Genomic DNA, 27,984 nt, shown 5'->3' with positions numbered 1-27,984 from the left:
CTTAGCCAAGACTCCTTGCATAAACAGATGGAGCAGTTCTGCTGTTTCCATGCTGACACATTTAGACTGCAAAAGTACAGGATTAAGTTCAAATTTATCATAAAATCACTTTGGATAGGACGCTGTAGTTTTTATACCCTTCTCAAGTATGACAAACAGAAAGACAACACTGTCTGTGTTGTGTTTAAAATAGGCAAATAGCTGAAAAGGTTGGGAAAAAAATACTGGGTTAGCAGCTACGGAGAGCTGGCTGAGGCCAGAGCAGGACAGCCAGCCCCAAAGATCTTTGTATTCTCTTGAAGAAGGGGATACTCCTTACTAGATGGTTTTCCCAGGACACAATAATGTAACTCCCAAAGGCACTGCAGACACCAAGGATCACCATCCTAAAAGGGTCCTGAGCTGAACAAGAAAATCCTTAAAGATGTGACAAAGGCAGGTGGAGATGATGTGATACTGCTTAGAGGAGGCACCTGTAAGGAAAGACTGGCAAGTGGTAGAATATGGCAGATTTGGAATGGTTTTCTCTCTCTGAAGCAACAGAAAGTGGTTGGAACAGAATCCAGGAGTGGGGCCAAATCAGGCTTGGCTTTCAGTGCAGTCTGGAGATAGATTTCAACACTAGGCATTAATTAATACTGCTGGAACATTCTGAGGGAAGACTACTCAGAACCCAAACAGGACACAAAGGGCTCTGGCAAAGCTGTGCCATAGTCTGTGCAAAGACACATTTGTTAACTCCTATTCATGAGACAAGATTTCCCCTAGATTGTAACTTCCATAGAATATCACCCCTCAAAGACATCCAAGGGCTGCTTCTCTCAGAATAAAACCTCAGAATGTGATTCTCAGAGAGTCAGATCTTCACACATAAACCAATCCCTTGAAGTTTAACTCCAGACCTCCTGTCAGAGATGTTTCAAACCTCTCTGTGGTTTCACTAACTTCTAACCAGAGAATGAGAATTCAGATTTTGAAACTGCTCCTAAGACTTCAAAACCTGGAGTGGCAGCAAAATCATTTGAACATTCCTGGGAATGCACCAGAAGGCTCATGCCTTGCTAGTCTGAGGCACAGGACAGTCAAGTGCCCAGTTTGTTCCTGCAAGTGTAGCTTTCCTACTCTGAATTTATCAGAGTGTGGTCCTAAACTCACAGCTCCTCCATGTAAGAGACTCCCTCAAGTATGACTGTGTTAAAATCTAATTTTGTGAAGAAACAGCATATTTAAATAAAATTAAATTCCATTTCAATGTTCTGATCAGCTTTTTTGCAGTTACATGTTCTGGTATTTTTTCTCCTGCTGGCAATCTGCATTCCCATCACGTGCTGCTTAAAGCACAGAGCAAAACCTTTCCTCAGCCATGAACTTCAGGAGTTTGTTCAGCCTTTCTGCTACAGCCAATTTTTGTTTTATTAATGAAAGACTAAAGTTACACTAATATATTGTTGGAAATATAATGAGAATGGTGGCAACAGAATGTCTAAATACCAAATGAAGACAACAGATCAGTCATTTTGATCATGGCTTCTTCATACTTCTGTGAAATTATAAGTCTGTAAAGGTATCAGGCTTAATTTTCTAGTAAGTCACTGCTTGCCTGCCCCTCTCCTAAATGCCAAGACACAGAAGTGAAGGCTGGTTTATATTTCCTTTTGTTGCTTTTCTGGGTGTGAAATAAACAATTCAATCAATTTGTGAAGTGCTTTTCCTCTCCTAGTATGGAGGTTTGTTTTACTCTGAAATTCAGAATGGGAAACAGAAGGACACAACGTTCAGTGGACAGAGCAGAGCAAAAGGCACCAGAGTTGCTATTTGTGTAGATGTTTAGACAGTGCAACACAAAACAATGTCAGAGAAGCAGATCTACATGAAAATTTAAACTTCACAGCACAGAATTCTTTCCCATGTACTTAGACTTGCAGTGAATGTGAATTCTAAATTACACATTTAGACTATGATTTTACATTTTTAGTTACCTGGCATAACATACACCAGAAGAACGAGCCAATTTTGCACTTGGGCTCTTTCACTTGAATCAATTCTCCCTGAGTGTTAAACTTCTACACCTGAAGATGTAATACATCTTTGAAAACCTGGAGAATTCGCTTCCTAAATTAAATTAAGTGCTAAACTGTTACAGCAATGTCTGGATTGAAGACTGATTTTGATCTCTGCTAACAGATTTAAAGTGCCTGGATGGCACATATATATATCTAGCAGCATCTGCTTGGTCCTTTTTTCCAGTCTTTTGTATTTATCTTACCTTTAATGCCCCATGTTTTTCATTTGCTCCAACAATAAGAATTTCTGCCATATCCTCAGCGTGCTCAGACCGTGCGTGGATGAAGAAGGCTCTGCCAACTTCTGAGACATTCTTTAGTGCAACCAAAGACCCATCACCTTCCACTGTGAAGTCTGGGTTAGAAACTTCGAAGTTCAATTTGTTATTCCCCTTGCAGTCATCAAATTTCACTGGGGGTGGGGGGAAAAGAAAAAAACAAAAGAAAAAAACACATTATAAGTATCCACTTTGGAATATAGACTTGAAATATCTTCATGCTATTGGCTTGTCTACAGATTTTGGGAAAGTTTTGTATTTGTGTGACTTTAATTCATAAACAAGTTCATAACAAATCTCATGAATATGCACCTTCAGAAGGATGAAGAGGGTTTGACTGTGCTAACTTGGGAGGTAGGGCAGAAACAAAAGACTTTGGATGTGAACCTTTTGTGATCTGTAAAATGCACACCTAGTTAGACCAACAGCAGCAACAATAGAGACCTTGTTATCCTCCTCATCACAGTCCAGGACCTCTAAAGGCTCTTCTGCTGGCAAAGGAGTTTCAGATATTGAGTGCCTCTTTATGCTTAGGACTGAATATTTACAGAATACTCAACCTCAGAGTACTACAAAAATGTAACACAACAGAAAAACCAAACTATAACCTTTCTTCCTAACTATCAGAACTGTCATACAGTACATGAGCTGCACTATCAATATATCTAAGGATTATGAGTACCTTTAATCAAACAATAACTGTCAATAATCCCGTTCCACTTTCCATAAAAGAATTTAAAATATTTAGAAATGCTGGCATAAAGAGAAAATGGCCCCTAAAGCACAAAGATTTGAGACTTTGCCTCAAATTCCTTCTGAGTCCGTAGATTTACTTTGCACAAAATACAGGATAAAATATTAGTGTTGTAACTACCAGATATATGATTAAGAGATCTTCACTACAGACCTGCAATTTTGAAGTCAGCTTTTCAGGTTTTAACGTCTGAACGATACATTTACATGTGAAAGGTTTTCCTGCAGATGATCTGTTCTGTATTCCCTACCTGCTCCTCCAGTTACTGCTGCTGCAGACTTTGCACTTACCTGTATGTTGTCACTATTTTGATTTTACGTTTTGTTTCTATTTTCCCCTTATAAACTGCATTACACTTCCAGAAAAAAAACTACAGACAGAGATACTGGCTATGGAAAATCAAAACCAATGGAGCTTTACTGAAAATAAAGCACTTTGCATAATTGTTTACAGTCACTGCACAGACTTCTTGTGTTGGATTATTGTTTTTAAAAGAAGAAAAGTAATCCAAGAATCTCTCACAGCCTGGCCAATACTTAAAATCTTCTTGACTATGTCATCTCCCTAAATGGTCTTAAAGCAGAAGCACAATCCCAGAGTGGATGAGCACTCCACAGAGCTCAGAAACACACAGAAATTCTCTTCAGCAAATATTTTGTCTATTTGTAGATACACCAGCTTGAAGACAGGGAGGACCTCGAGGAGATCCCTCATTTCTGGGCATTCACTGACATTGAATCCCAAGGCCATAGCCAAAAAGAACCATTGCTAGCTCTGGAATCTGAATACAACTTATTTTTTCTGACGAATATTGACGAGAAAGGCTAAATTTGAAATTAAATAAGGCAAAAGCCTCCAACACCCAAACTTCAGGGCAGGGCATAGAATGAGATGTGGGACACTGTTTGCCAAAAGGACAACAGAGGGTTGACCTGGGGCTGACCCCAGAGCACCAGCCAACCTTCACTCCCTGGTGTGGGGCTGACCCCAGAAGACCAACCAACCTTCACTCCCTGGCCTTGACAGAACTGGGAAGAAAATATGAGCTGGGAAAGCTCATGGGCCAAGATAAAGACAGGGAAGTCGCTTATCAGTAACTATCACTGGCCAAACAAAATGAACATAGGGAAAATAATTGCCAATTAAAATAGATGTGGGTGGTGAGAACAAAATAGACCTAAAACCACACTGTCATCCTGCCCCATCCTTTCCCTGGGCTCAGTGTCACTGCCATTCCCAGCTCCTTGGCTCCCCTCTGGAGCACTGTGGGCACAGGGGCACTCTCTGTACCTGAGGGCTTCTCTGCAGCTGCCCCAGGACAGACCCCCCTGCTCCTGCCCGGGCTCCTCCAGGGCTGCCTGCAATGCCTGCTCTGCACCTGGAGCCTTCCTCTCCTCCTCATCCTCCCTGAGGGCTCACCCTGTTCCTTCACACTGTTCCCTTGCGCCATTCCCTCACCCTGTTCCCTCACGCCGTTCCTCACCCTGTTCCCTCACGCCATTCCCTCGCCCTGTTCCCTCACGCCATTCCCTCACCCTGTTCCCTCACGCCATTCCCTCGCCCTGTTCCCTCACGCCATTCCCTCGCCCTGTTCCCTCACGCCATTCCCTCGCCCTGTTCCCTCACGCCATTCCCTCGCCCTGTTCCCTCACGCCATTCCCTCGCCCTGTTCCCTCACACCATTCCCTCGCCCTGTTCCCTCACGCCATTCCCTCGCCCTGTTCCCTCACGCCATTCCCTCGCCCTGTTCCCTCACGCCATTCCCTCGCCCTGTTCCCTCACGCCATTCCCTCACGCCATTCCCTCGCCCTGTTCCCTCACGCCATTCCCTCGCCCTGTTCCCTCACGCCATTCCCTCGCCCTGTTCCCTCACGCCATTCCCTTGCCCTGTTCCCTCACGCCATTCCCTCGCCCTGTTCCCTCACACCATTCCCTCGCCCTGTTCCCTCACACCATTCCCTCGCCCTGTTCCCTCACGCCATTCCCTCGCCCTGTTCCCTCACGCCATTCCCTCGCCCTGTTCCCTCACGCCATTCCCTCATGCCATTCCCTCACCCTGTTCCCTCATGCCATTCCCTCACGCCATTCCCTCGCCCTGTTCCCTCACGCCATTCCCTCACCCTGCTCCCTCATGCCATTCCCTCGCCCTGTTCCCTCACGCCATTCCCTCACCCTGTTCCCTCATGCCATTCCCTCATGCCATTCCCTCACCCTGTTCCCTCATGCCATTCCCTCACCCTGTTCCCTCATGCCATTCCCTCGCCCTGTTCCCTCACGCCATTCCCTCGCCCTGTTCCCTCACATTTCCCGCTCACTCCTGGGTGCCATTTTGCCCCTTTCCGAACCCCCTGGCACAGAGGCAGCTCCAGGGGCACTGAGGGCTGAGCCCTCCCTGCCCTCACCCCTACAGCCCTATGGGGGCATCAGCAGTCGAGGGGGGAGTTGGAAAGAATTGACTCTGGACCCTTCTGTTCCCCATGACACTCCAAACTCTGTGAGACCCACCACAGTCTTGGCATAAAAGTTCCCCCAGCACCTGAAGGACCTTCTGCTGCACAGGTTTAAGCTCAATTACGTATTTTTAACTAAAACCTGCTCCCATTTTCTCTGCTTTTAGTTGAGGGCAAAAGAACTATCCTTGGATTCACAGTGGGACTGCAAAGCAGAATTTCATCAGCTCATTTGCTGTTTCACTGAATTTTGCTGAAAGCAAAGGGGGATTATAAATAAAAAAAAGAAACAAAAAGCTCTTTCCCCTCAGACACACCAATCCCTCCAGACAAACCTATCTTGGGCTGTCATGTGGCAGACTCCGGATTGCAAAGTCTTGCACTGCAGTCGAACCAGGGAGGAAATTTTTTAGGATTACATGTCATTGACTTATTCTTTTATTCTCATAAAAATAACAAAAAACCCAACTAACATAATAATAATAATAATAATAATAATAATAATAATAATAATAATAATAACAACAACAGTAACAACAATAGTAATGGCAACAACTTGTGCTGATGGCATCCCTGCTCATTGCAACAGGTTGGAACAATGTGATCTTTAAGGTCACTTCCAACTCAAGACATTCTATGATTCTCTGAATAAATAGATGCTTAATCACATAATCAAAACCCCTTGGTGATCTAATAATAATCTATTAATAGCTTAGAGCTGGAAAAATGTGGCATCTCTCCCCGAGAAATGATATCAGGATTAAAAATCAAATTTAAAAAAATGAACAAAACTATACTAAAATAATCCATTCATCCCAAATGCCACAGTTCAGAGCTGCAGCATCACCCAGACAAACGCTGCAGGTCCTTTTCAAAAGGACACGCTGTGTTGTACTCCAAAAAGAGGGAGACCCTACCTGGGGGTTTGCTTTTCCCACCTTGCTGCCCAACCTTCTCCAGCCTTGAGGTTCCTGCCTCTTTTTCACCTGCATGGGCAGGAGAAATTCAAAGACCACATCCAGGTTTGACACAAGGGATCAGGAGAGGTATTTGAATTTATATTCTAGATTCCCTTGGAACTAGGAATGTAACACTTTTATATTTTTCTCCTCCATTAATCTTGCTTTATAAAAACCTGCAACTTTTTCCAATGAAGGCAGATGCAGAGTTGTTTGAAAGTGGAAAACTGTTCTCTTACCACACCTCATCCAAAACCACTGATGCTTTCAATTCCCAGCTCTACCCCAGAAACGAGACAATTTGATGAGGTTAATAGCAAGGAGAAGGGAAGAAAATGAAAAGGCTCTGAGAAGTACTGATGTGTAGGAGAGAAATTAGAAGTGGGTGGAAGGAGATGAAGTGATCAGAAGGATAGAGAACACTGAAGATTATTTGGCCTAAGAACCAACAGGGATGAAACTGGAGCCAATTGTTAAGAGTTGAAGAGAACTGAAGGCTTTGATAAAATCCCTAATCAGAATTTAGGAGCAAATGTGAATTTTATCAGAATGATGTTGTCTCCTGGACTGGGCTGACCAGGGAACATCATGGGATTGTATTGCATTCCCAACCATTCTCACAATGCCCCTCACTGGGAATGTTTGCTTCCTGAAAATCGTGGGGTTTCTGGGGAAAAGCCGCTGCAAATACCCCAAATTTACAGTACTTGAGCTGCCCAGAGCAGGCTGCAGTAGTAGATACCCAGCCAAAGGGGCTGACCCTGGCACTGACCACACTCACCTGCCCTGCCAGGCCCTCAGGAGACATCTGAGCTGCAGCTTCATCAGCTTTCTCAGATTTCCATCTGCAGCACTACATCTGTCTCTTAAACCTAGAATTTACTAATGCCCTAAAACCATAGCCCATTAAATATAGAGCAAATAGGACTTTTAGTTCTTATTATCTGGTAAAAAAAAACCAGTCTTCCTTTGTGCAAAAAGCCTGTGTACAAATCTCTATGTACACCACAAAGTGAGATTAACTAATTTCTCTTTATGTCTTCCAGTACTAACCAGTGCAGCAAGAAACTAGACAGAAATGTGTGTATATTAGTTACAGGAAGCTTCAGATGGATATTGAAGAAGATTTCCAGCTAATCATGAAAAGAGGGTGCTGAGGATGTGCTGAATACTTGTCATTGCAGGGCTTTAATGTGAGTTCAATCAAATACAAACTCAATCCAAAATCACTCATCACCACTCTCAGAACCTGATCCAGCTCCAAACCAAGAGGATGGGCTTGGTGACACCTTAAAGTCTTTTCCACACATAAAAGTTCTAGATTTAATTAATTACCCTGTCATTTCAGGTCTACATTAGGCCTATAACTGTGGAGTCATTCAAGAAAAGAAAAATTATAAAGCAGTGAACTATCCACTGGATCTTAATTCACAATTTATTCATCTGAATCCTGGACACTGAACTCTCCCAAGACTGGAGCAAATTTGGGCATGGGACTGAGAACTTCTGAGTGTAAGACAAAGAAGCCCACAAAAGAAAACAGGAAACAGCTCACTGTTTTGCTGAAAAAAACCTAAATGCCCCAAAGTGCCAGGTTTCAAAAGAAGATGTGGAATAATCTCTTTTCAGAAATAAAACACCCTGTTACAAAGAGTTGTAATAGAATCTTTTCAGATCGATATTTAAACAACCCCTAGACACCAAAAAAGAATAGTTAGCAAAATCTCTGTCAGTTGGATGGAGTCTGCCAAGGTTCATGGAGAGCTCCTGCACACTCACTTTGTGTTAGAGCTGAAGGAGTTTAACTGGAGTGTAAACTCTTCAGAGCAAAGGCCTCTTCTTTGCTCTGTGTCTGTACAGCACTTGCAACAAAATGATTCATGTTTGAGACTCAGTGACACAAAAGTGCAGAAAATGAGTAATAGTAACAGTTCAGCTCTAGCCTCAAACTAAAACATTAGTAATGCTGCACCAGACACGAGTGGTGATCGTGTGTCATTGACAAGAATTCAATGGGCAATTAAAACAATGATCTAATATTTATTTAGATGGAGGTGGAGCTCTCATGTATTGACGCATATATAACTCTTGTGATGTTCCTAGTTGTGCTCCAGCTGCCAAATGAACATCTTTATTGTGCCTAATATGCCACATGGTATGAGACAGGCTCCAAAACTCCATGCAAGCAAAATGAAAATACTGCCAAGCAGCTCCCAATGAAAAGCAACATGAGTGTCACTCACCGCCCTCTGTTCATTTCTCAGCCTCCTATCTCAGACTTTTACTCCTTTCTGCAAGAAAACTCCTTCACATGTGAATTGTACACAATGTTTCTGTCCACCAATCAATTATTAGTAAAACCTGCAAACATCCCAAGGTTTTAATACTGACTTTGAGCTTATTATCATCAAAAGACCTGCTGGGAAAAGGATTCTTCTGCAAGATCCCGAGTCTGTCACTGTAATAATGGGAAACCAAAGCTGTAACTGGAAATATTAACCTTTATAGATCTCAGCAGGAAAACTCAAGCTCCTGGGATTCATCCTGTCAGTGCATCCAATTCTCACTGTTATGATATGCCACATATGTGAGGTTTCTACACAACTGTGATATTTATGATAATGAACCACAGATGTTGAAAGAATACCATTTTAAAACATCGAAAGGTTAGCAGTTGCATTTCTTGTAAACTCTATAAAAAGAAGGGTAGCTGGAGCAGATTTGTATTCAAAAACATGCATTAACCTGGTATAGGCCTCTTCCAAAGCAATTTATTTTTTGAGTTTAATTTTTAAAAGTTTAATATGTTTGGAATAGAAATACAGAGCCTGTAATTTTCTCTCTGATGAAATCTCTATGCAAGTATTCCGAATAAATAAAGATACATATTTATCTATAAGCAACACCAAACCATACTCAATATGTCTCTATGTACAGGTATTCATATTTTTCTGTTAGCTGATCACAACAAGCAACAAAATGGCTCCTCAGTGAGGAAATTTCACCGTGAAAATTGAGCCTTAATTATTCTATTAACGAAGATTAGGACCCTCTTTGTAAATATAACCTAGTCTTGTTCCAATCAGTGGGAATCACTGACCAAACAAATATTATCCAGAATTTATTATTCTTTCCAGCAAATAACTTTAGAACCACAAGTCAAGCTGTATCTGTGAGAGGTCCAGAGATGCAAGAAAAGCACATTACAGTGCACAAAGGCAACTCAAGTTCCCAACCCAGCAGGGGTTTGTCAGCTCTGCTCAAAAGTCCTCCCTGCTCCACAACATTAGCAAAATGGAGAAGTTAGACAGAAACTGGTGAAGCTGAGCTTCATTAACTACAAAGAGAGAAAATGATGGTTGAAGCAAATGGAAATGACTCTGAGTGCTGTTGTTGTGTATAAAAATTCATAAAGTGCCATGACCTGGAGAGGCTCTTGCTAGCAACAGATACCAATGCTGAGTGCAAACAGCAGGAGAGCTGGGGGGGAGGTGGGACAGGCCCCATGGGATGTTCAGTACCTGACCCTGGCACAGGACTCACAGCAGCTCAGCACAAACTGCAGAAATGCAAAGTGCTCTGAGTCTTCAAGAGCTGAATTTTCTTGTGGAGAGGAGGAAATCTACCTGGAACCAACACATCTGGACAACCTACATCCATGTAGGGGCAAGAGAGGACACCGTTACGACAGCTAAAGGCACAGGAGCTGAGAAACCAAAGAAATCCTGCATTTCATCCCACAGGACTGTCCACCAGGAGAAACAGCTTCTGTCCCTCCTCTGTGATGCCTTCAGAATCACCTCTGGAACATGAGTCCTGGCAGGCAGCCCACAGCCACTGTGTGCTGCTGTTTTCCTGCAAAAAGAGCTCAACAGCAGAAGGAAAAAGAATAGAAAAAGTGCTGGCCCATGGCACTTTGGGGGACAGGCAAGACACTGTCAACACTCAGCACAAGTTGCTCCTAAGATATGAAGTTATCATTATTTCATATCTAAAAGTGCTCTAGTAATAATGGATTTATGGCTTAGAAAAGGTACAAACTTGACTTTCTTTTATACACACACAAAAAATCTTATTGAACATTTAATAAAATGAGCAAAATGAATTTTATGAAAACCCTTTTTGAAGGCTTTTAAACAGTTTAATATTAAATTCAAGCTCTGCAGTAGAATTGCTACAGAAATCCAACAAGCAACAGTAGGTTATTATCTCCCACCGCACTTTTATGATTTTCTTGTGTTTATACAATTTCTTTATGTGCCCCTGAAGTAAATTACAATGATGACTTATTTAGCATCTAGATAGTCAAAAACTGAGGAAACATGAACAGCAGTACAGTGGTCGTGAAAACATAAAAAGAAATAAGACAAAAACACATTTATATTCAACTTCTCTGGAAGAACAAGTACTAAACAACAGACTTCATCCTGACACACAAGTATAAAGTCTACAAAAATAAACTGATTACCTAAACTAGCACACATCCCCATCTGATTTGTGTGTGGTGCTGAGACTTGAGCAGAGATCTGCTCCAATGCAAAAATCAGGCCAGCAGTTCATCTGGCAGTCACTGGGGTGGGCACATCTGCCCCTTGGAGAACACCCTTTCCACAGGAGAAATGGTGCTTGTTAATAATCACAGCCTTCTCTGTGCTGTCAAAATTCATATTGAGTATAAAACACGCATAGAAGATAAGCTTCCTGTGGAGGAAGGTGAGGGATTTCACCCAGAAACCACTGCAGCTGAAAAGGTGAGATGGTTTTACCTGAAAAATCACATTGGTCTGTCCTGCATGTCCTCTCCACCACCACGAGCCCCAGCAGAGCTGGAAAACTGCTAATACCTTGAAATCATGTGGCCCAGATCCCCTGAGCAATAAGTGATACCTGACTGGAGGCTCCCTCTGCCTTTGTGTGATGGTTCTGATGTGATTCCAGAACCAGAGATTCCCTCCCCACCTTCCACACTCAACATTGCACTGTGGCATCTCTTAACATCTCACCAAGATGTGCCTCTCTCTTCTCCTTGCACATCACAGCACTACTTGTCCAATATCAGTGTCACATCAGGTACCCTGAACTAGAGCTGGAAACCCTGCCCTAAAACCGGGAGCATCCCAACTTCAGCACAGCTCTGAAAGGAAACCCCTTTGCCCTGCAGCACTGGGCTTGCTGGTTGGGATCCCAGTGGGTGTTTGCACAGAGCACTGTGGGACCTCCATCAGCACCAGCTCAAGGATTCCTGCCTTTTTTCTCACAGCCTTCCTCTTGCCTTTTCCCACCATGCTCCCTCTTTCCTTACTCCTAGAAAGGAAGATCCCTCAATGGCATCTCATGCTCTTCAATGAATTTATTCTACCAACAGGGCTCCATCAGCTGTCTCTGGCTGCTTGAAATCACAGGAAAATGCAAACCCTTCAATCAAAAGTGAAGGCTTCCCTCCTCCCCACAGCAGGTTTCACCAGCTCACATTACATGATACCTTCACACATCATTTTGCTGCCCATTGGCTTATTTAGGGCAAAAATCTAATCAAGTGGAAGGAGTTGTAATGAGCTGTTCTTAGCTGAAAGTTATCTTGACTTATTCATTGCAACATAGATGTGTTATTGACTGATCTCCTGGGTCAGTGGCTGCATTATGAGACATGGCAATGCTGTAGTTCCTGTTCTAAACCCTAGAGAAGAATTACAATTTCAACAAAAATATTATATCAGTGAGTGTGGGTGAAGAAAAAAAGAGAAAAATCAAAACTTCAGATGTTGTATCACAGTCATTGATCTTCTGAGCACAACACACAGTTCAGTTTAACGGGAGCTGTTGCATTTTTGTAAATGCAGAGGACACAAAATATCCTGATACTACATTTGTGGAGCTACAGTGTCAAAGGAACTGTCACATCTTGGAGGAATATGACATGTCACTCTTAATGCTGCATCCACTCTGAGCAGCCCCAATGACCCCAAAGCCAGCAGCAAGATGTAGAAAAGGCTCTTTTTGACTTTGTTGGTTCCAGTGAAAGGCTTTCCCATTGCAATGCAAATGATGGATAATCTGCCATTTTAGCGGATTTCCATAACATTTTGCTCAGAACCTCAAGAGAACACAAGATAAAATTAAGTTTAGATTCTTACAAAGTCTTCCCTGGCTGAGTGTGAGACACAGGCAGAGAGAATCAAAGCCATTCAAATGCATTCAGCACGTTTGTGGCTCTGCAGATTGCTGTGAGAAGCCTGTCGATATGAAATTAATTGTACCTTATAGTGGAGGGAGATCTGACAGAAGTCTGGGTTTGTACAAGAATTCCCAGAGGAATCCAGGGGATAATTTCATTTGAATGCTGGCTGAATAAAGCTTGAAGAGGCAGGATGCTGCTGACCAGGAATTTTCTTGTCTTCTGCACAAGCCCATATCTGATGGTTCAGCATTCACCTTAAGTGCTAACAAAATCAAATTTCTTGATCTATGCAATTTATTGAAAACTAATCAGTTGAGGTTGCATTCAGGGCAAAAAACAATGTCCCAGGAGGTTTAACTATATAAATAAAATGCTATCAGCAGATGTCAAAAAGTAACAACAAGCAATCACTCACAGGAAGCAACTACAGTGCAACCAGCACAGAAAGTACCTTATTTACATCAGGATGTGTTTCAAATGCCTCCAGAGCCACAAATTTATTTAGTAAGGGTTTTCCATTAACTAGACAATTAGTCAAAGGTCATGGGGATATTTTTCCTCAAGTTCACAATTAAAACTATTTGTCTTAAAGATGGATTTGTTATAATTACAGTGATCGGTCATTTCTTAATGTGATGTCATAACTTCGTTTTTCCTTTTTAAAACTGTTTTTCCTTTTTAAAACTGTTTTTGCTTTTTAATGGCACAAGCTTCTGTCAATACCAAGCTAACATCATTTTTACATGAGTCTTAATTTAATCTTAGAGAAATTATGATATATTATTAGAAGAATGGAAGATTCACTGTTATGCACAAATTTCCATTAGCTTGAAGTTCGACCATTAGTAAGACAGACAAATAAATTACAGAAATGAAATATGGGGCCTTACTGGTGGAATGGGTGGAAAGTTCAAATAACTCAGTGATTTCAGGCTGCAAGAAGAAATTACTATTGCAAAAAATATCTTTTGTTCTGTACCAAACCCATGGCTGCTACTCACACCCTTATACATTTTCTTTTATCAGAGATGGGCGAAGAAATATTACTTGAGATATCTCCCTGGCTCCAGCAGCACGTGGAGACAAGAAGTCAAAGTGCAGGAGCTTTTCATTAAATAAGCTATCACTACAAAGTGCTTTTTGCACATTCCCCACAGCTCCTGAGTGAGGCAATATTGCCTCCACCTCCTCATCTTGGCTCTTGCTTTCCCCTTGGGTGTGAAGTGCCAACTCAGCTGTAATTCAGTAGATTGCTCCAAAGAAGCAAAACTCTTGGGCAGTACCTGCTAGGAAATGTTAAGAACCCAAATCTGTGGGCATCTGCCACAGCTGCCCTTCCTCTGGGATGATCGTGATAATTATAAAAGCTTCCCCAAGGTACAATGTGTGTGTGGCTCAGCTTCGCTGAACGAAGACTTGGGAAGGGCTGTCCCCACGTGCCCTTCCAGCCTGCGCAGGGGATTTTAGGTGAGGCTCGGCGTGCGCAGAATTGGCCCCACCGTTTCAGTCCTGAGGTTCATCTACCACGGCCAAGTGAGCTTGGACGGTGCCAGTGAAGTCCTCAGGACTAGAACCTCCAGCACCCGGCATTTCCCAGGAGGTCTCCCATCCAAGTACTAATCCGGGGCTGACCCTTCTGAGCTTCCGAGATCTCACGGGATCGGATGTCAATATACATACCAAGGTACAACAGTGTGTTCTTAAAAGACATCCCCAGGAATAAAACTTTCATTTCCCAAGAGCACTCAGTGGTAGGAGTTGGTTTCAGAAATAGAGAATGACGCATCGTTTACAACACATGGAAGGAAATGACAGTGAGCAATAAACCTGCTGTGCAGTATTTCCCTTTCAAAGGGGACACTGTAGGTTGTGGTCTATTTTCCCAGCTGCTCAATGAGCACTGCCATGCCTGAAAATCTGCTCAAACCATTTATTCTGTAGGTTGTTCAACTGTCCCAGTGACAAACTGAAACAAGGTGCCTCCCATTTTCAGGGGAAATCTTTTGGTTTCTTCTCTTCTCCATCAATGAACCTGACAGAGAAATAACAATTTCTCTCAGTGGTTTCACCATGTTCTTTCAAGTGAGTTCTCTCAATCTCTTTTTACAAGCTAACAGTATAGAGTTGATTTCTACAGACAGATCTGATAAATGCACAAATAAGAGACCTACAATCCTTTTCAGCCCTCAGTCTAAAGAGCAGGTTATTAAAATATAGCCCTTGGACACAGTTAAGGAATAGCTTTACAGAATGCCTTCAAAATGTAAATTGCATTTAATTTTTCAAAATGAGTTGGTGATTAAGTTTCTGTTTTACTCAAGCAACAGGTCAATTCCAATAACAGATCATTCCCTAAACTGCTTAATTGCAGCTTGCTAAAGTACAAAGCTCCTGAGAAGAGCGAGGAAAGCCACCTCTCCAAACTCTGCTGGAGTTTAGACTTGCTCAAGTTATTCTCATCTATTTCAAACAATATCAGTGCCCGACTAACGGTTATAGAACCAAATAACCTTGGTTTGCATTTTGACTCTCACACTAAGATCAGACAAGTCGCACTGCTGAGAACAATGTAATTAAAATTGCACCATGTAATCTTGCTCTGCACAGTCATTCCCAGAACACTTTCTATTCACATCAAACACAGGCTTTTATACTTTAAAGAAAGACAGGCTTTGGCATCTTCCACAGAAAAACCGACCTGAGGGAAAGTATATTCTGCCAGTCGGGATAATTTATAAGCAACCTGAAATTTGTTTACATAGATAAAGCAAGGAAAGAATATCAGGCTACTGAAGTTTCTGCCTCTCTTAATAACTGAGGAACAATGTAAAAAAAAAGCAACACAAAACACATACCCACAATAGTGATTATTTGATGATCCAGATGACACTGCTTCAGGTTTGCTACTTAAATGGCAGCATTGCTACACATGCTCAAGTTTAAACAAGTAGTACTTTATAGGAAGCAAATGACAATTACTTGGCATGACCTGTATTTTAAATATACACTTTGCTGTAGTGCCTTTTACTGTTGTCTGGTTGTCAACCAGCCTATAGTTTGCATGCCTGGAACCACAAGCTAAGATTGGAATCTTGATTCCAAGCCTTTTTGTCAGCTTCAGGAACTTGGATCAGGCCATAGCAGACATTTTCCACAGAAAGTGAATAGATTTTTTTGTCTTGTATTAAACTCCACAGTCAACAAAAGACTGCAGTGAAAATCCACCTGGGCCAACTTCCCAAATATGAACAGCCACAACAGAGACTCATAAAAACAAAGCAATACCTGCAAAATGAGAACAGAACACCTCTAGTGCAGAGATTAAGGACACCAGAGTACTCCTAGTGAATGAGATTTCTTTTAAGTAATGTAATTTTATATTATTTCTTATTAGTGCCATGCCTGTTTTCATATGGTGATGTTCTCTGGACAGATCAGACAACATGCTGGCCCTATCACACAGTAATTATATATTAAAAACCAAGTCAGTATTGTAGCTAAGATTTTATTACAAGATATTCTCTTGGATTTCATAAATTACAGTTATTACTAAAACTACATCAATTCCACCTGCCATCACAGTTGCCAACACAACAAAATTTGCCAGTGTTCAGTGGCAGATCTACATCCACTCACTTTATTTCTCTTTTACAATTACTGTTTTCATTTTTCCAAGTCAAGTGGAGTTAAAAAACATGATTTCTCATCTTCCCTTATTTCTCCTTGGGCTTGGTATGGGCACCACTAATTGCAAATGCTCTGATGACTGCACTGAGGATTAGTCATATGGATTTCCTGCACTCTCACCCAACTGCAGCATTACAAGGCAGAAACCTCAGCACATCTGTTTGAATAAGTGTCTCTTTTCCTTCACATTAGAATAACTGCAATGATTATAATGCTTATGAAGCTTAAAGAGGTAAGACAATAATCAGTCAGTCTTTCTTTTGCTTCTGGTTATAAACCCATTAAAAAGAGAAAAAAATACAACCCCCCAAACCACTGAATCTGTGCATTTTTCCAGCTCATGTCCCCTTCCAAAGCATCAGTCTGTGGTGACAAATAAACCCCGTCCTTCTGAGCACTGATATACCTCATTTGTGCTCCACTCTGCTCATGGCTACAGTGGTGACAAACACAGAATTCATTTAGTAAACATGATTTGCCCAACGTTTTCAAGTGACACGATGTTATTTATTTATACACATGGCTGCTTAGCAACTTTGTAGTAGTTTCAACCAGGAACTGAGGTGTAAATAAATAATTATGCTACACCAGACAGTGAAAGTGAGACATTTATAGATTTAGGAACAGAAAGGTTATCAGAACTCATCACCTAGCAACAAATATAATATCATCAGCTCCCCTGTCTAGCACACATCTAGCAAGAAATGTATTATAAACTCCCCTGACAAGTGAGTTAACTTGGGAGTTTGAAGTTTAAATGAACTCCACAGCTAATTAAACTTAGCTCAGAGCTTCTGTTGGCTGCATGTTTGTGTTTTAGCACCTGTTTTATTCTGGAACAAACAGTTGCCATTCCCTCATCCACAGATGGGTCACGTTCAAAAGCTGCCAGATTCCCAGGAAATGAGAACACAGAACTGTCCCAACCACTCTCCTGGTTCCCAAGGAATGGAGGCTGTTGGATCATCCAGGCTAAGGAATGCACAGAGACCATCCCTGCAAGCTCCGAGGACACCTCCAAACTGCACTGTCAGCATTCCCACAGCACAACCTGCGTGCTGATTCCAACCCCAAAGAGTGGTTTTACAACTCCACACTTGTCTTCAACATTTCAAAGTGATGGATGCAATTATTCACTAGAATCATTTAACAATAGGCTGGAACTTGCATCGATGAATATTAACTAAAAATAAAATTAGTTTTCAAGTACCGAAGGCTTTGTGTATTCAGACTGATAGACAACTTTCATTCCTCCCCTCCCCTTCTCTTTCCCCTCAGTGTTTTGCATAAATACTCTGTTATTACAAAGTCCTGCTGTCTGGAAACTCATGAGATTTATTATTGCAGAGGCAATGGCTGCTGTTGTACTGCAATGGTGAGTGATACAGGTGCAGTGTTACCATTACACCTTAAAGCTTTTCATCTTGCATAATTTTTGGAAAGCAATTCTTAATCATCACCTCCAAGACCTTTTGTTTTGCAAATCTCTTCATTAAAATCTCCTTTCAAAGCTGAACAAAACCAGATTTCATTACAACCCTGATAGATATCCATTAATGTTTTGAGGTTCTGCCAGAGACAAGGCTGGAATGAGAACATTCTTCACTAGGGGAGCTTTCACAGAAGAGTAAATTACAGACAGAGCTGGATCCTGAACTGGCACAAACAGCACAGCCCCACCAGAAGCAGCACAGCCCCACCAGCCATTCCCTACACATGGAACAGTTGTCTCAGATGTATCCCAGTTCCAGCACAGGAGAACATTTCTTTCCAGAGGCACCTGGAGCCCAGCAGCCCTGGCTTAGTGAAATTTAGATTATATGGCTGTGACAGGCAATGAAGGAATAAAATACAGACCCTTTACATTCCCCCACACCTGTGCCTGACTGAAGACTTGGTTACCTTTGCAGAGCTGCTTCCCAATTCAACCTTCCCCCTCCAGCTTTCCAAACCATCAGAGGAGTGAACATTATTCTACTGCTGCATCCACTTGCTGTTCCAGGGGAAGACTCTGCATTTCTCTCCCTTTTTCTTTTGAAGTATCCAGAAAACCATCCTTGGTAGCCATGGAAAATACACCAACTTTTATCTGCATTAACATGTTGCACATTCCAGGTTCTGTAACTGTAAATGGCTGATTTGAGGTCACACAGCCAGTCAGTTCCATAAAATCATGGAATTTTAAGGTTGGAAATGACCTTTAAGCTCATCAAGTCCAACTTTCAACCCAGCACCACCACCATGTTCACCATTAAACCCTGTCCTCAGGTACCTCACCCACATGGTTTTGAACACTTCCAAGGATGGTGACTCCACCATGACCTGAGCAGTCTGTGCCAATGCTCTACAAGCCTTTCTGTGAAGAACTTTTTCCAGAGGCAGGGTAGGAGCTGTGGCTCTCTGCAGTGCAGAACCTGCCAGCTGGCCATAGGTCTGCAGGGCTCTACTCTTCAAAACCATGGTCTGAATCAGCCCACCATGTGCTCATCCCAGAAGAACAGCATTTTGACACAAGCATCAACCCTTGCTTGGGAAGAAACCTGGAACTGCCAGGATTGCTGATGGGCACTCACAAAACAGGCTGAGAAAGGACCCCCACCTGAAAGCACCACTGCACAATGGACAATATCACAAGGACTGTCACTCTCAGAAATGGCAAAGCTTTTGGTAAGCAAAGGCATGTTCAATTTATTTCATTGGCTCTTTGTACACAAGCCATCAGTTTTTTATTTGCACTGAAACAGGTTTTGGCTACTAGTACTGAAAATTCTTTTGACCTTCAGGAACCAGGTACAGCCACAGAAACTCCCTGAGAAAGTTCATCTCAAGGGAAAGCACTTGTTATAAAGTGCTGAAAATGTTAGACAGGGCTGAACAAATTGATATTTAGGATTAAATAAGGATATTTAAAAATCAGTAGTACCAACATGAATAGCCAAATGCTGAATATGGACAATAATTTGACATTAATAGTTTAAAAGACAAACTGGTGCCTTTAATTGTTATTAGGGATGGAATAAAATGCACCAAAGAGGCTTCAAATGCCAGAGCTCCACTCCCATTCCCAGCCTGGCAGTGTTTATACAACACGGGCCATGCTGGTAACAGCAGGCACAGGTTCTTCTCCAGTTAACACAAATGACACCACATGGAAAAACATCAGCAGGAAAAATCAGGAAGCAGCAATTAGTTCCTGCAATGTGTTACAACATTAGAGTTGAGAGACAAGTGGAAAAGAAATGCACTTATTCCAAAGGAAAATGTTAATGGGTTTTTTTTTAAATTCTTCCTCTACCAATTATTCCAAACATTTTCATTCCAGGTGAAACAAATAAAATAGTTAATATTAAGAAGACTTTTTTTTATTTTTAATTTAAGCAAGGAGGAAGAAAAAAAGAAACCCCAAACAAAAAAAAAATCTCAGGTTTTCAAATTTAAACAAATGTCTGGACTGAAAAGCAATTGTTCTCACACAGGCATAATGTTAATTATGAGGCATTACCCCCATAAACTGGTGAGTTTATAACTGCTTTAGACTGACATCAGAAACAGAATTTCAGCATTAAAAAAGACATTTAATACATAGCCAAAAAAGTACAAAATCACCAGGGCCCTGTTAAAAACCAACCACCTTCCAACCACTAACAGTATTTCGTGTCCTTTACCTTGTTTCAAGTACTGTACGAGGCAAACCAGATAAATTATTTCTCTATCACTTTTTTTTTTTTAACAGGCCCAATATCCATTCTATGTGGAAACAAATACTGGTGCTGTGTAAATTAATTTCTTGTTTATTAAAATAATATCACATTCCCACAGGCACAGGAGGGAATTGGGGATTTCTCTTTTCAGATGTTACCTCTGCCATAAATCTCCAAACTTTACTCATAATTAATTAAAAGTTGTTGCAGTGTGTAACTCATCATTACATAGATCAGCTCACACTTCTCATTAAGGCACAGATTTTGCCATTGCAGCTGCTGGATGGCAAATAAGGGGGTTTTGGGTGTATTCTTCATAAAACCTTCTGCCCTTGCTGCAGGTTCCTACTGTTTTGTTTGTGGTTTGTTGGGGGTTTTTCCCTCACAGATATGAAGATTTCTGCTATTGCTTTAACACAGCATCTTCCTGAGAAGTAGGAGTTCAAACCCAGCAAAGCCCCCCAAAAGAGACACTTCTTAGCAAACATCAGAGCAGAGCAAATAATTCACAACAATCATTTATTTATTGGGTTTGCCATTTATTTTTCCATTCACCACAGATTGCTAAATTCTAATATGTAAATTATTCATGAATTTCTGCCAATGCTTCTTCCATTTAAATTACTATGAAAGTGTAGTTGCAATTATTCGGACTTCAACATTGGCTCTGTCAGGTTTTTGGAGCACTGGTTCTGTCCCATGATTGGTTGCAACTTGCCAATTTGGAATACGTTTCAAACATTACACTTGAGCACACAGTTCAAAATTTACTTTGTCAGTTCTATGCTCGCAATTTGTGCTCTGAATATAATGTTTTCTGACATTTCCATACTGACAAAAGCTCCAGTGTAGACACAGCTATATCTTGCTTCAGTGCCCATTTCAGTGGCATTATTTCAGTCGTTTTCAGTGCCAAAGCCATTACCAAAACACATAAGACAGACAGAAGAGGGTTTTGACATTAACTGTCTCTGTGTTTTCTGCTGTTTGTAGAGGGGTCTGACTCAGGAGGGTTTTGCTGACAATCCCAGCTGGGGCTACTCAAGCCACCCTTAAACTGCCCAGACCTTCAGGGAGGAGCACGAGGCCACATCCCATGAGATCCAAGGGAGGGGAAAGGGATGCAAAGATCTGTCCTTCCAAGCAGTGGGCACAGTCCTTGGCTCATGGGTTGATTCCCTCCCCACAGAGGGAGCACTCTGCCATATGGAGCCCTTAATCACTTTAGTAAATCATCCTGGCACCCCATCAGGCCAGCCCTGGACAGAGGTCCCCATCTTCTCCAGCATCTGGAGCTCATGGATTCAGAGCCTTCACTACTGCCCCTACAAACCTCTGCCAAAAGAAAGAGGTGGGGAAACTTAGGGATGCTGAGATGATTCACTACCAAATCAAAACTAGAGTTCCCCCAGTGCAAGCTGAGGCCAGGGGGGTTCTCATCCCTCAGTGTCCTTGTGGTTTGTTCCTGGCTTTCACTGCACCTGCTTCCCACTCCAGTGGAAGGGTGGATGTGAGGAGTGATTCAACTCAATATCAGCATTACTGAGGACCACAACATTTTCACCTCAGAATCTCTAAAATTAGATTAGATTGGAATCTAAACTCTTTTGTGGATTCAAAGCTACCCGTGCTGTGAATCCCTGTTGCACATTTGTTATTAAAACCTTGCTTTGTGTCCAGTGACTCTCCTGTTGACAGCCACATGACCTGAGGTCACACACAGATCAGGAGGGACAGGCAGAACAACCAGAGCCACAGAAAATACTGCAAGTTTCAAAATGGCAATTCACCATCCCTTCAAACTTTCAACAGTTCCCTTTTCCCCATCACTTTTCAGCAGATATGCCTTGGAAGAGAATGATTAGAATAGAATCTCCCAGTGTTAGCAGTAATGCATTTTACATTAGAGAGCCTGATCTTGCTTCACAGGATTGAACAGTGTTTGCAAGCCAGCAAAGCCACATCACTTACTGTAATACATCCCTCTCTCCTCCACAGACTGAGCTCCAGCAGTGATGGAGGAGGCACTCAGTTGAAAAGACCCCAAAATGAAAGTGTCCCCACGTGAAATGAGGATGGATCATGTACTACACTCACACTGCTCATTTCAGAAGCAAAGCTTACTTAGGAAATGCACCTTTAGAATGGTACAGACAAAACCCAGTCAAAGAAATAGCTATAAAATCTAAAATTAAATCTAATGTAATCTCAAAAGTCAACCGAAAATTACATAAGGAATTGTAACTGGGATTTAGAAACAAAGCACTTTTTAAGAGGATGTATTTTGTATAAGTTTTCTTTGAAGTCCCTGGGCAGCACATCAAAGAGGGAATATAAAATGCTTATTTTCCAGGGATGGGTCTTAAAAAGTGGGAAAAGCTGTACTGGGGCCACATTTGCCTCTGCTCTCAGCAGAACAAAGACACACAGGCAAGTTCTACCTTTTGCCTTCCACGAAGATTTGATCAAATCCCAACTGTCTGATAACATTTGGGATTCTGGAGCTCCAGAGCTGGGGACAGTCACCTCCCTGCCAAGCCAGGCCCAGGGACACACTGTGTCACCAGGGAGTCACCTCACTGGGAGCACCTGAGTTGGTGCAGAAGCTCAAGCCACTGCTCCCTGATTTTTGGTGGACCTCAGGCTTGAGCCAGAACTTCCTATGGCAAAACAGGGAGAAATGCTCATTTCCTGTGATTTCTTTCAGCAGCATCATTGTCTTTATCTTTTATTTTCCAACAAGTATTTCAACAATATTTCAACAACACCTGAATGCTTTCAGAGCCCAGATACTTATTGGAGGAGCAGAAGTCAATCAGTTAAATTTGAAAAAAGAATTGTAGATGGTGCAATGCAAAATTTTGTGCAAGCCTCTTATGCTGCAGAAAATTGATTTTCCCACAGGTTCTGCAGCTTTGAAGTAGAGCAGCCAGATATACTCTGCTACATATATTTCTCTGAGCTACAGCCCAGAATGGTTTCATATTTTGCTGAACATTTTCCAGCTGATTAATGTTATGTTTACTCAACTATAAATATAGGATGATGCCTCCTTGAAGAAGTGATTTAACTGTTCTCCTCTATTTTTGTAAATTGTTTTTGCTGGGTGTTTTTAAATAGAGGGTGTACACATAAAACTCAAACCAGATCCCTACATTACATTTTATAGAGGTTTTCTATTTTAATAATGAGCAGCATGAAAACATCAGTACCCATCCTGTGTGCAAACACAGCCCAGATCTTTAGCACACAACATGTGGGGAAGTTCAACACAAACTTAATAGCTCATTCAATAAAACAAAATATTCTTGTGTAATTAATGAGTTGACATTTTGAAAGGTTTTTTAAGTAGAGTCTGGAGTTTAGTGGCTTCTCCATGTCCTTTCTAGGAAACCTTCTCTGCTGCCATAAACACAGCCTGGCTGTTTTGTTTGCTTTTTTGCTTCAGAGAGATTTGGGACACAGCATTCCTTGTTCACAGCAATATTTCTGCTTTTACTTTTTCAGATGAAGAGGATGCTCATTCTTGCCTGCTGGAAGTTCCTTGGCACCCACTGGCAGAACTGATTCATGGACTTGAGTTTGGAGCCCTAAATTCAAGAGGGGTTTGTGCTGCTCTCAGGTTTTGATTAAGATTTAATTGGAAAATATTGCTGAAATGCAACTGTGCACAAATTTTTTATTCAGAGTGTGGGAAGGCCTTGGCACACGTTGCCCAAGAGGCTGTAGATGCCCCATCCCTGGACTGCCCAAGGCCAGGCTGTTTGTTCTGACCAACCTGATCTGGTGAGTGGCATCCCTGCCCAGGGCAGGGGGGAGGAGTTAGATGAACTTTAAGGTCCCTTCCAGCCCAAACCAGTCTGTGATTCTCTGCTTCTATCACATACCACAAAAATACTTTTCCTTCTCATCTTTCTTCATTTTCACAGCTATACATGGGCAATGCCAATATAATGCCCAGAGGTGCTGGAGAAAATGGAGAGATTTCAGGGCCAGTGCAAGACACAGCTAAAGCAGAAGACATTCCCCCCCTGCCAAACTGGGATGTGGGTCCTTCAGCACTTCATGACACCCTGGAAATGCCATTCCTCACACCTGCACATGTTATCCCAACATAAAGGATGTCCTTGGGAATGACCTCACTGACCCAGCCCAGGGGGTTTCTCCAGAACCCCTTTCATAACACTGAATTTCCACCTCTCCTGTGGACATCTTTTCCACAGCTCACTGCTCTTCCCCTGTGCTCAGCACTGGGGTTTTGGTGTAGTGTACAGATTATAAACAATGCTGAAATTAATTTGTATCTCGGGCATTCAGCTTCCCCCCGACTTAATCATCCTGCTGGGTGTTTACTGAGATAAATGCCTGACAATGTTATTGACACTTCAAAGAAAATAAACCCTTTTCTTTATGCACGTACATCAGCACTGCTCACATGCACCAAAAAAATAGGAAGCAAAGAGGGATAAGATCAAAAATAATCCTGGCTTAATCCAAATTCCATTTCCCCAAATTTGCAAGCATTGTAGTGCAAATATTTCACTAAATTATACTATTCTGCCCTCCAAACAGCAAGGAGCCATGAACAACAATCTGATTAGTCAGGCCCTGCTCTGAAGGGCATTAAAGTGATTTGTTTTGCTCCCACCTCTCAACTCTCTCTCTTTTGAGAGCACCATTTCTTTTAGTCCTCAAATAAACTCCATTCTAAATACCCTGATGACTCCTGACACTTATTGGGGGAAACAAATTGCTTCCATCAGAAATAAAGAATCTAGCAAGGTAGTAAGGAATAATATTTTTCTTCACTAAATGAATTGATTTTTCTGCATCAATACTTTTAGGTCTTCCATTTGGGTTTAACATGGTAAAGGAAATCTTCATTTTTCTATAACTCTATTAAAGCAATGCTTCCTTACCTGCCTTACCCAAAGCTCTGTGATACAATTGGGAAAACAAAAACAACCACAAGAATCTTATTTTCTTTTAATATCAAAGTAGGAACATTTCACAGAAGCGTGTTATATTCACTTTGAAAATTCAGAATAAAAGAATGTTTTGTCTCCCTCTTTTTTTGATTGCACAGATTCATTTCACTCTTCCTCTTCACTTCAATTCATGTCAACAATCTCTTTGGGGTCCTACACAGAGCTTTCACAAATTTATCCAACACTGATGCTATTCAGAATCTGGTAAAGGTGCAAAGCAAATATTTTGTCATTTGAACTGTTGGATGTTTTGTTGTCTTTACAGTAATGTTTCTGCTATTTTCCATTGTTGTTTCACAGCTTTGAATTCTTATCCAGATCTAAAGGAAAGTCATCTGTTTTTTGGCATTTTTTTATTTTACTTTTTTTTTTTAATTAGGATATTTCTGTTGGAAGAGGTTTTCAAGCCCAGGGTCTGTTTGTGTTATGGCCTCTTAGAGCCCTGCAGGGCCAAAACAGGGTGAAATATGAAGGGTAAACATTGATCTCTGCAGAAAAAGCAACAAAAATGAATGTTACACAACAAAGCAGTTTTTTAACCTCTAAATTTGACATCCATAGTAGAACTGACAACACTATCAAAGCTAAATTTGTACTGTATGTTTGGTTGGTGTCTTAAGTAAAGAAAATAAATTGTTATTTTGGTAGTACACACATACATTGTTCTGGCCCTTAACAGATTTAATCACTAAATGGTACTCCCACTGGTGGAGCATCAAGCACACCTCTAAAATAATATGCAAACCACTTAATTAGGAATATGAATAATCACAATAACTTTCTGAAACACTTTTTTCCATCTTGCCATGTTTGAAATCTCTTCTGCACAAACATTCAGAAGTACAATTTTGAAAGCTCACACTCCTTATGTTCTGTCATTGGTTATGTGTTTTCAGAAAAAAATTATTCAGTAGATGCTGCCAAATGTGGAGTGTGCCTGCAAATATCTCCTTTATAATGAATTTTAACAAGGCAGGATCCACCTGAAACTTTTCCCCAAAGCTTATTAAATATTTAATGACTTTTGAGTGAAGAGTTTGTGCTGTTCCCACCAACCTGTGGTCAGGAAGGCACCTCTGCTTTCTCCATGACTCTCACCCAGCCACCCTGAATGCAGAAATATGAGTCATGTTGTGCTCTGATTCCCAATTGCAGAGTCACAGATTCCCTTCCCCAATCTGAGCACTCTCACAAAACACACATTTCCCCCCCAGTCCCTCTGGCACTGTGGAAAAACTTGAGCCAACTGATCAGATCTGGTGTAGAGTCCTAATATATGTCATTAATCCTGAGGCAGTTGTGCCAGTCTGCCCTCAGCCACAGGTGGGTATTTGCACACCTAATGGAGCACTGGGGATTTCCTCACCAGAATTACTTGTGTTCCTTTGAGAGCTGCAAAGAGTAAGTCAAGTTCTGAAAACCTGTGTCTGATTTTAACAAAGACACCTTTCCTCTCTTCTAGGTGACTGCAAGCATTGCATGCAAGCAAGCAGGACTTCAGATAAGGATGGAAGATATTTATCTTCCAAGAACACCTCTGTAGGTGTTAATTTGGGGACTTAGAAACACTCCAGGTTGCTACATTTATGTAACTCTTTCAACAGTTCATCAAGTGCCACTAAAACCTGACAAACAGACCCTATTCCAAAGTCTCATTAAAACCCAAGAAACAAACTCAATTCAGATGTTTCAGTAAAACTTAAGAAACAGAACCAATTCAGATGTGAAGGACCATAGTAAATATTCCTACAAATCCCACCAATTAATAATTCCAAAACCCCAAAATATCTTGTGTTAATTTCTAGAAGGAGACACTTTGGAATTCTATCGCAGAATCTGCAAAACTGCAGCAAAACAAAAAAGCCCAACCTCTGAGCTGTCAATTAGTTATTGTGCTCTTTCACTGCAAGGTTTCAGTCTGTTATACATTAAGGAACTGTAGATGATGACTGTCTGACTATATTTTCTATATTTCTATACACTTGACAGCTCCTTTCAACACAGTGTTTTTAACTTGAACTTGCATTTCCCAGAGTCTCTTTCTATATTATTGTGAGCAGCACATCATAGTCCATTTTTATTTGGCACATTTCTTTCCTGGCTGAGTGTTCTTCATGGATAGTTCAGGATTTCTCAGCAACACTTGCTTTGTCTGGTGTTTCTGGTACCTGGTAAGATGACCAAAGAATTGTGGTTGGTGGCTGGAGAAGATACTCCCCCAAAGCAATATGTGGGCTTTTCCATGACCATCCTGCAAGGAATGGAAAGGGAATTCATGGACTGCTCCACCCTCCAGCCCTCTGAGACATGCCAAGACAGTTCTTGTGGTTCCTCTGCTGTGCTCATTTTTATTGTGGTGGGAAGTTTGGAGTGAAGTCTTGGCAAATACCAATGAATGGAAGACAAAGGAGGAGTTGGAGGGATGAGACTTTCCCAGTGAGGCACAGGGAACACACAATTTTATGCAGCACTGCATAATATACCCTGAGTTCATCACAAACGATGAAAAAAAGGACAAGTTCAGAAACAAGATATTTTATGTGGCAATAACACATTTTATATGTTAGAGCATCGTTTCACTGATTCTGCTACGACCGAGGCCACACAAACGTGAAATTCTTGAGGAACACCAAGGCCACTTTTCCCTTGAAGTATTACCCCAACTCAACAATAAATTATTCAGTGCAGTCTTTAAAATGACTAAAGAGACACTGCAACTTTCCTTCTGTTCTGAGTAATGGTTTCCCCTCAAATTACTTTGGGTTTGTTTTTTTTTTCTTTGTTTTTTTCCCATTTCAACTTTAAATATGAACAACTTAGAAAGCAGATTTATAAACACATGAGCATCCAGAAGGGAAAAAGCATCATTTACATTATCTTGGTGTTAAGGAGCAGAACAATTCATGTTTTAAGGAGTTGCATGTAA

The 27,984-nt window shown here is 41.4% G+C and overlaps 1 protein-coding gene across 2 annotated transcripts in view; it reads right to left on the bottom strand.

Annotated features, from left to right (window-relative positions):
* The window catches only part of CDH13 (cadherin 13), a 450,489-nt gene that overhangs the window by 292,046 nt on the left and 130,459 nt on the right, over positions 1–27,984 (bottom strand). For both annotated transcript variants that reach the window (XM_071567404.1, XM_071567403.1), the window contains exon 3: positions 2,267–2,475. In XM_071567404.1, coding sequence (XP_071423505.1) covers positions 2,267–2,475 — 209 coding nt within the window. The remainder of the gene's footprint in view (positions 1–2,266; positions 2,476–27,984) is intronic.

This window comes from Pithys albifrons, chromosome 12, assembly GCF_047495875.1.
Source record: "Pithys albifrons albifrons isolate INPA30051 chromosome 12, PitAlb_v1, whole genome shotgun sequence".
Lineage (NCBI taxonomy): Eukaryota > Metazoa > Chordata > Aves > Passeriformes > Thamnophilidae > Pithys > Pithys albifrons.
The sequence above is the reverse complement of the archived record's forward strand: the minus strand, read 5'-3'. Positions and strand labels throughout refer to the sequence as shown.